Genomic DNA, 10,000 nt, shown 5'->3' on the forward strand with positions numbered 1-10,000 from the left:
GCTAAGGGTTGATGGTCACTCACTAGGTGGCTTTGGCACTGCCCTGCACGCTGACGGTCATGAGGGGGATCCACGTGCCCCGGTACTCAAACGCAGCCTGTGTGTTCAGACCCGCTCCGGCACCGGCACCGGGACCCTGAGCAGACCCCTGAGAGCCCGACGCCGACACACCTGAGGGACACACACACACTGTTACATGAGACAATCTGTGTGTGTGTGTGTGTACGTGAGTGTGTGTGTGTGTGTGTGTGTGTGTGAGAGAGAGTGCGACTGTGTGTGCTGTACGTGAGTGTGCTGTACGTGAGTGTGCTGTACGTGAGTGTGCTGTACGTGAGTGTGCTGTACGTGAGTGTGCTGTACGTGAGTGTGCTGTACGTGAGTGTGCTGTACGTGAGTGTGCTGTACGTGAGTGTGCTGTACGTGAGTGTGCTGTACGTGAGTGTGCTGTACGTGAGTGTGTTGTACGCGAGAGTGTGTACGTGGAGACCTGGAGGCGTGCTGGTGGATGAAGTGTTTCCTGTGCTGGGGAGGATGAAGAGGGACTGGATGAAGGAGCCCAGAGCGTTGACGATGTCTCTGAAGACTTTGGTGGAGTGTTGCTTCATGTCATACGACTGACAGAAAGACCTGCACACGCGCGCGCGCACACACGCACACACACACACACACACACACACACACACACACACACACACACACACACACACACACACACACACACACACATCTTTATGCAAAGATCTTTATGATCACCAGAAGAAGTGAAATATCTCATGATTGCCAGCAAACCCACAACATTAGGTTGTAAAATTAGTTTTTTTAATGATTATGTATGGGTGGGATATTTAGGCACCTGACCTCACGCAACGAATCGTGATGGAATAGATAATAAAAAAAATTCTCCCACCCCTATTATTAAACCCATAAAATATTACATTTGTATTACAAGATCTGTTATAAAACATTCAACACAATTTTAGGTTAAAATTTATATGAATCTATACAGGAAAGAGTTTTATTAGACGTTATACAAAAAGAAACATTTAGATAAGTAAACGTGAGTGAGTGAGTGAGTGAGTGAGTGTGAGTGAGTGAGTGAGTGAGTGAGTGAGTGAGTGAGTGAGTGAGTGAGTGAGTGTGAGTGAGTGTGAGTGAGTGTGTGAGTGAGAGTGAGTGAGAGTGAGTGAGTGAGTGAGTGTGAGTGAGAGTGAGTGTGAGTGAGTGTGAGTGAGTGTGAGTGTGAGTGAGTGAGGGAGTGAGGGAGTGAGGGAGTGAGGGAGTGAGTGAGTGAGTGAGTGAGTGAGTGAGTGAGTGAGTGAGTGTGTGAGTGTGTGTGAGTGAGTGAGTGTGTGTGAGTGTGTGAGTGAGTGAGTGAGTGTGTGAGTGAGTGAGTGAGTGAGTGAGTGAGTGAGTGAGTGAGTGAGTGAGTGAGTGAGTGAGTGAGTGAGTGTGAGTGTGCTCACCTCAGTAAATGTGGCTGAACACACAGTCTGTGAACGGACTCCACGGCCACGGCTCGTAACCACTGTGGCTTCTCTCCGTCCAGAAACTTCACCAGCAGAGAAAGGAAGATCTCACACTCCGTTACCTGCAACACACACACACACACACACACACACACAATGACAGCTGTAGACGTAGAAATCATTATTTCACAACATACCGATGCATCCAAACATCAGCAAGTGTTTGAACTCTAGAAAGAATTGCACGACAAATATACATATTAAAATGCATGTGCAATAAGATGCATTACCGGTACATAAACTAAATATTTTAAAGGAGGTAAACTGGATTTTCTTGCTCTCACTATTATGAGCATATTTAGATATGCTCTAACTCTGGCCCATGAGTGTGTGTCTCACCAGGAGGCTGTAGAAGTGTTTGATGAGGACCGACACGACCCTCAGCAGTCTCATGCAGATTGGGAAATACGGTTTCTCCACGGGAACCGGAGACGCCGCGCTGGAACAGCTGCCCTGCCGGAACTTGATGTTGGGAGAGAACAGCTTGATGACCAGCGGACACACACGCTCCTTCAGCAGGAAACTGAACTCCTGATGCTGCGGACACGACAAAAACATGGAGGTTAGGGAGCGATCGGAAGGTCAACAGCTGGGGAGTGTGCGTGTGAGAGAGAGACAGTGAGTTACAGAGTGTGTGTGTGTGTGTGTGTGGACACACACGCTCCTTCAACAGGAAACTGAACTCCTGATGCTGCAGACACGGCAAAAACATGGACATAGATCAGAAGGTCAACAGCTGGGGTGTGTGTGTGTGTGTGTGTGTGAGAGTGAGTTAGAGTGTGTGAGTTAGAGTGTGTGAGTGTGACTGTAAGAGTGTGTGTGTGTGTGTGTGTGTGTGTGTGAGTGTGACTGTGTTAGTGTGTGTGTGTACGAGTTAGAGTGTATGAGTGTGAGTGTGAATGTGTACGTGTGTGTGTGTGTGTGAGAGAGAGAGAATGTGTATGGGTTACACACTGTGTATTATGTGTGTGAGTGAGTTAGAGTGTGTGCGTGTGTGTGTGTGTGTGTGTCTGTCTGTGTGTGTCTGTCTGTGTGAGAGAGAGAGAGAGAGAGAGAGAGAGAGAGAGAGAGAGAGAGAGAGAGAGTGTGTGTGAGTGAGTTAGAATGTGTGAATGTGACTGTGTGTGTGTGTGTGTGTGTGTGTGTGTGTGTGTGTGTCTGTCTCCTCTTGTTTATTTACCAGCCATCTTTTAGGATGGTTTTGTTTTCATCAGGATGTGTGGTGTTTACCTGCAGGAAAACTTGAGGAAAGTCGTTTAAAACCGATTCCAGCAGCTCTAAGCCGAACGTGCGCGTCATCTCGGTCATTCCCACTAACCAGTAGGGGGCGTCGGCGTTCACCAATTGACACAAATCCTACAGAAAGTGACATTTATATATACGGTTCAGCACGAGTCCTTTTATTATAAACTATAAAGTATAAACACTATGTCCATAAGAGATGCATTGCACAGCGTAGAGAGCTTCATTGATCATAATGGGAGTTTTCCTCAAAAACTGAAGTGATTGGCAGCTTTAGTATATAATTATATTTTTCATGCTGCTAATTACAAATCCCAAAGTTTCTGAATTGACAACCTTATTTTGAATCCAATTGACAGTGATAACCATAGCAATGGAAGGCACAACATAATCTGATACCTTATGTTATAATTTTGATGATTATGGCTTACAGCTTATGAAAACCCTTTCACAATATTCTAATTTTGAATTTGGGGTTTTCATAAGCTGTAAGCCATAATCATCAAAATTATAACAAATAAAGGCTTGAAATATCTCACTTTGCATGTAATGAGTCTATATAATATATTAGTTTCACCTTTTAAGTTGAATTACTGAAATAAATGAACTTTTGCACCATATTCTAATGTTTCGTTAAACCCCAAGCAACTGATGGACTGTAAAAGAAAGATGGCGCACCTGGAACAACATGTATGCGTCTTTAGCACTGGGTCTCAGCGTGCTGACGGAGCGCCGGTTACTGTTGCCCTGGACAGCCGGAGGCTCATCCGCCAGACCTGCGGTGAACCGATACAAGACACATAAAGAAACCGGCAACAGGGCTCTGCATACAGGAGACAGGAGGAAATGCAATACACACATTCCCACAGGCTATAAACGTTCTCGTTCACCTTTGAATCTGTCGTCCTCCGCCACCATCCTCTCGAACACCACGGTCACGACCTGTCTGACGGTGGCGGCCGCCGTGTTGTTGGTGATGTTATCTTTAGTGAAGTGCAGCCGGAAACACAGAACGATGGCCTGAGATGAAGCACAGAAGCAACGGTTGCACTTTATTTGACATGTACTTGCAGCGTCTGCCTAAGACAGTGCTGGGGAATATATGCAGGGTTTGTACAGATACTGTACAACTCAATTCCAGGACTTTTCAAATCAAGTCACCTACATTTATACAGCGCTTTTAACAATATAGAGTGTTTCAAAGCAGCTTTACAGAGATAATAGGAAAATAACCCTTAAAGACCAAGACCTATACAGCCGCCGGCGGCTAGAAATAACTATTGTTCTTAAATGTTTAATAACTTTTGAACCGCTAATCCAATCTGTATGCTTTAAAAAGTCCCGTAAAGAGGAGATTCACGGCTTTTATGTGGTATTGAGTCAATGTCACTTTTGCTTCAGTGTTCTATTACAATGTGTTCTATTTATTTTACTTCCTGAACTTTTTTGGACACATCTACATTATCAGTCAATTGAAAAACACACCAGCTTTTCACTAAAAATCGCCTATAATAATGTTGTAATAAATGGCTATAACTTGCTTAGGGATTGTTACATGTAGTCAATTTCATCTGGATATCTAGAATATCCAAGTAAAACTTTCTAAAGGAAAAAATCCAAACTTCAGGAGGATTTGTTTGAGTTGAGTAAAATAAAATCACTAAAAATGTGCTACCGTTTTTCTTAAATCTGGTAAATTCATCCTTTCCAAGACAAAATGAATGTAAAATTGGGAATTTAAATGAGCTAGATGGAAACTGCAGGTTCTCTTGTTTAAAATGATATATGGCTCTTGATGCTGACTGCTATAATGGGTTAGATAAACAAAGAAAAGAACAGGCGAGTCAGGTGCTCCAAAAATGTTCTAGGTCTTTAAGGGTTAAAGTAACAGAGAATGTTTTGGCTTTGCAGCAGCTCTAGATTAAGGTTATTGTATTTTCATTTGGTTTTCAAGAACTACAATCAGACATGTGACCCTGGATCACAAAACCAGTCTCGAGTCGCACGGGTATATCTGTGGCAATAGCCAACAATACATTGTATGGGTCAATGATCCATTTTTCTTTTATGCCAAAAATCATTAGGATATTAAGTAAAGATCATGTTCCATGAAGATATTTAGTAAATTTCCTACCGTAAATATATAAAACATGTATTTGTGTGAGTGAATGCAGCACAATCGTGAACATAAATGCACAACTTTAAAGGAGATTTTCTCAATGTTTCCATTTTTTTGCATCCTCAGATTCCAGATTTTCAATAGAAGTATCTCGATTAATATATATATCAACCAAATCAAACTATTTCTTTAGTATTTTTTTAAAACTCAAACTACAGATATAATGTATCCAAAATACAACTTACACCATATTTAATAATATATATTAAATACAAAGTTTATACTGGCTATTATTGTTCGGTAAATAATATTTTCTATCATAATGTTGCATACTTCGTATCGAGAAAAGGTCTGATGGGGGTTTAACAGACGGGCTGATAAATAATAAACCATTTCAGAATAACAATAAAACAGCTAATTGTGAAAGAAAGTTTAAAATAAAAAAAATAAAGTTACAATGTACACTAAAGTATTTAAAGTTACAAGGTACAAAAAATAAAACTGCAATTCTGAGATAAAAATGTCACAATTAAAGATATAGGTTTTTTTATTCAAAAACAGGCTCAATATGGCCTCAATAGAAATTATATTTTATTTTTTAAATATTATATTATAAATAATTAAACAAATTAAACTAGAACACTAATGTTGGCTGGTAACTGTTAAGGTGCCACTATACCCCCAGTAAAAGTTATAAAAAACTAATGTCACAATAATTCAATTATAAATAGATTTTTGGGCTTAATATTACTCTGACATATTTTCATGAGTTTCCCCAATCTTACTACTACTACTTAAAAAATAAAACCACGTGTAAAACGTGTTTTGCCTGAAGCGAGTCCTCTCCATCCCTCAGTGTGAGTGTGTGTTTGACCAGTACCTTGGACAGGACCTCGTCATGCACGATGGTGTTGGTGGTGAGCAGCACCAGGACCGTCTGCAGCAGTTTGAGCTCCTCCAGGCCGTTCTCCATCAGCTGCCACAGCATGTTAATGATGTTCCCCGCCGCCGCCTGCACACACACACACTCCTTAACTCTGATGCCATCACTCTGAGACAACAGCGTTGTCATAACTGTGGCAGTGCTGGCTATCATCTGGTACTTAGATATGTACACTTCCTATTGTTGATTTATGCTGAATATCGGCTTTAACTAGGTAAACAGCTGAGCTTCCTGGTAAAATTGCTTAGGGGTGTGTGTGTGTGTGTGTATGTGTGTGTGGTGTGTGTGTGAGGTGTGCGTGTGTGTGTAAATGTGTGTGTGGTGTTGGTGTGTGTATGTATAAATGTGTGTGTGTGTGTGTGTATAAATGTGTGTGTGTGTGTGTGTGTGTTTGTGAATGTGAGTAGGTGTGTGTGAGAGAGAGAGAGAGAGAGAGAGAGAGAGAGAGAGAGTGTGTGTGTGTGTGTGTGTGTGTGTGTGTGTGTGTGTGTGAGAGAGAGAGAGAGAGAGAGAGAGAGAGAGAGTGTCTCTATATATGGGTGTAGATGAGTGTGTGTGAGAGTGTGTATATGCGTATGCGTGTGTGTGTGTGTGTGTGTGTGTGTGTGTGTGTGTGTGTGTGTGTGTGTGTGTGTGTGTGTGTGTGTGTGTGTGTGTGTGTGTGTGTGTGTGTGTGTGTGTGTGTGTGTGTGTGTGTGTGTGTGTGTGTGTGAGAGAGAGAGTAGCCGTTTCTCAATGTCAAGGAAGGATCCTCGGAAGCCGGAATTTCGAGGATGCTACGTCATCGACATCCGTCGAAGGACTGTTCCAATGTCGAGGATCCTCAGAATTTCAACCAAGGGCGGAGTCCTTCGTTCGGAAAATATCCCATACAGGAAAGGGTGCATATGTGTAGACTTCGCGCTCTTCGCGCTCTCAAATCGCCCACAATCCTATGCGCGCAGCTTTGCTATCTTGTTTTAAAAATAATACAAAATATAGGACGTTAGCGGAGTCGGAGCAATAACGGGGCAATATGCTTTTAAATGTAGGCTAAGTATATTTACGTTACCATACATTTGTTATAACCGTCATATAAGTAAAGTTTAACGTTTAAATGCCAGTACAAATTACTACCGTATTGATTTGACAAATTATACAAATTACGTTATGGCTAACCTGTCATTTTAACAATTGTTAGCTTGTTTGCCGTCACCGGCATTTCACATATTTTACCATTGCATGTGTTTTAACAGCTAGAATGTTGCTATGGACGCAGTTCTGTTCACTCAGGCAATACAATCATTTTTAAATCAATAAACTCCTTTTTAAATCAATATTTTGTCTCAAATTATTGATTTATTATTATTGATTTATTTTGTTAGGTAGGCAGCCATGTAATAAGCGGGATAATGTATAGCGAGCCAGTTTTTACAGCGAATACAACCCTTTTAGGTTTATTCAAGACAGAGTTCGCGGGGTTTCACTGACGGACGCAATGACGTGCACTTGCTAGAATGTTCCATTTACGTGTTCTCTCGAATCCTAAAGAGGATCCTCGCCTAGCCTCTGAAGGAAATGACTTGGAAGGACGCGTCCTGCCAAGGAAGTATCCTTGACATTGAGAAACACCTAGTGTCTCTATATGGGTGATTCTCATGAAATCCAGATTTAGAAGGTGTCCAGCATCAGAATTTTTCAAATGCCCTTGAAGCCAATTTTCTTTTTGCACATATAAGATTAATGTCTGAACTTACTATAACCATTATTTTTAGAAGATTAAAAAAAAAAATTCCATATAATTATTTACATTTTTTAGATGAAGTCCATCAAAAATTATCATTACCGCAACATGACATAACATTAAATATATGGTTAAAAATGTGTCTTTTTGGCTAATGTTAAAGTAGTCTCTTATTACTCATGCTCAAAGCTATGTAAAACTCTGGAGAGATTATTTTTTCATATTTAAATTTTTTTGTTATTTCCTTGTTTTCTCTCATTACCGAAACATATGTGATGATTTACAATTTATTTTATTTTATTGTTTTACTAAAAGATAACATACACATTTGTTATGTAGCAGACCTTAAATAAGTAGTGTTGTATAATATGTATATACATTTTAAAACAAAATATGATTATCTAATTATTACTTAATTTGTAAAAAAGATACATGTTGCGGTAATGAAAATGGCATTTCGGTAATGAGGATCAATGTTTCGGAAATGAGATTTAGCTCACACATTCACTGTTGACAAAAAGGGTTTGATGCCTAACCCTATTTTACATATTTAAAACACATAGCCTACAATTTTTAAAAGAATATTTATTTCATGAACGGTTTAATTTTCTAATTTTTCGTAATCATCACAGTATCATGCCTTGTGTTAACAAGTGTTGTAGTTACAATCTTATGCTCATAAAGAATCATGTCATGTAGCCTACACTGTAGTAATAACAAATATACAACCATTAGTATAAATATTATCATTATAGTATAACATGCAATCATGTGTTCATGAGAACTTTTTCAATGTAACATACAGTGGGGAGAACAAGTATTTGGTACACTGCCGATTTTTCAGGTTTTCCTACTTACAAAGCATGTAGAGGTCTGTAATTTTTATCATAGGTACACTTCTACTGTGAGAGACGGAATCTAAAACAAAAATCCAGAAAATCACATTGTATGATTTTTAAATAATTCATTTGCATGACATTGCATGACAAGGCTGGGATGGGCTACAGGACAATAGGCATCAGCTTGGTGAGAAGGCAACAACTATTGGCGCAATTATTAGAAAATGGAAGTTCAAGATGGCGGTCAATCTCCCTCGGTCTGGGGCACCATGCAAGATCTCCCCTCGTGGGGCATCAATGATCATGATGACGGTGAGGGGTCAGCCCAGAACTACACGGCAGGACCTGCAGCGCACGCAAGGTCCCCCTGCTGAAGCCAGAGCATGTCCAGGCCCGTCTGAAGTCTGCCAATGACCATCTGGATGATCCAGAGGAGGAATGGGAGAAGGTCATGTGGTCTGATGAGACAAAAATAGAGCTTTTTGGTCTAAACTCCACTCGCCGTGTTTGAAGGAAGAAGGATGAGTATAACCCCAAGAACACCATCCCAACCGTGAAGCATGGAGGTGGACACATCATTCTCTGGGGATGCTCTTCTGCAAAGGGGACCGGACGACTGCACCGTATCGAGGGGAGGATGGATGGGGCCATCATGTATCGCTAGATCTTGGCCAACAACCTCCTTCCCCTCAGTAAGAGCGCTAAGGATGGGCCGTGGCTGGGTCTTCCAGCATGACAACGACCCGAAACACACAGCCAGGGCAACAAAGGAGTGGCTCCGTAAGAAGCATCTCAAGGTCCTGGAGTGGCCTAGCCAGTGTCCAGACCTGAACCCAATAGAAATCTTTGGAGGGAGCTGATAGTCTGTATTGCCCAGCGACAGCCCCAAAACCTGGAGGATCTGGAGAAGGTGTGTGTGGAGGAGTGGGCCAGAATCCCTAGTGTGTGCAAACCTGGTCCAGAACTACAGGAAACCTATGATCTCTGTAACTGCAAACAAAGGTTTCTGTACCAGATATTAAGTTCTGCTTTTCTGATGTATCAAATACTTATGTCATGCAATAAAATGCAAATTAATTACTTAAAAATCATACAAAGTGATTTTCTGGATTTTTGTTTTAGGGCGTTTTCACACCTGAAAGTCCGCACCAAGGTCCGAACCAAAGTTCATGTTTTGATACATTTTATACATTCTGTAAGTTTTTTTTCACACTATAACAAACCAAACCTTTGTTCAGTTTGATCCGGACCGAGACTACCTCTTTTCTTTGGACCAAATTTCGTCTGTTTGGTCCGGACCGTGGTCTGGGGGAGGTTTCACACCTGTAATTTTGGTTCGGATCAAATTTAAAAGTCAGAAAATCCGGACCAAACAAGGTAGGTGTGAAAGGGCCTTTAGATTCCGTCACCCACAGTGGAAGTGTACCTATGATAAAAATTACAGACTTTTACATGCTTTGTAAGTGGGAAATTCTGCAAATTCGGCAGTTTATCAAATAATAATACAAATAATAACAAATAATAATAATAGCTATTTTGTTTACGCAACATGTTCAAGAAGTGTTTAAGGCAAATATCAAGTTATATTGAAATGAGCAAGAGTTATAG

At 40.9% G+C, this 10,000-nt stretch overlaps 1 protein-coding gene across 4 annotated transcripts in view; it reads right to left on the reverse strand.

The window, feature by feature from the left end:
- Positions 1–10,000, reverse strand: part of mon2 (MON2 homolog, regulator of endosome-to-Golgi trafficking) — a 63,469-nt gene that overhangs the window by 45,669 nt on the left and 7,800 nt on the right. For all 4 annotated transcript variants that reach the window (XM_079604416.1, XM_079604414.1, XM_079604415.1 and 1 more), the window contains exons 4-11: positions 5,768–5,899; positions 3,659–3,788; positions 3,447–3,544; positions 2,757–2,882; positions 1,866–2,063; positions 1,464–1,588; positions 488–627; positions 24–171 (exon numbers count right to left, since the gene is read on the reverse strand). In XM_079604416.1, the coding sequence (XP_079460542.1) occupies positions 24–171; positions 488–627; positions 1,464–1,588; positions 1,866–2,063; positions 2,757–2,882; positions 3,447–3,544; positions 3,659–3,788; positions 5,768–5,899 (1,097 nt within the window). The remainder of the gene's footprint in view (positions 1–23; positions 172–487; positions 628–1,463; positions 1,589–1,865; positions 2,064–2,756; positions 2,883–3,446; positions 3,545–3,658; positions 3,789–5,767; positions 5,900–10,000) is intronic.

The sequence above is a fragment of the Phoxinus phoxinus genome, assembly GCF_949152265.1.
Source record: "Phoxinus phoxinus genome assembly, chromosome: 25".
Taxonomy (NCBI): Eukaryota; Metazoa; Chordata; class Actinopteri; order Cypriniformes; family Leuciscidae; genus Phoxinus; species Phoxinus phoxinus.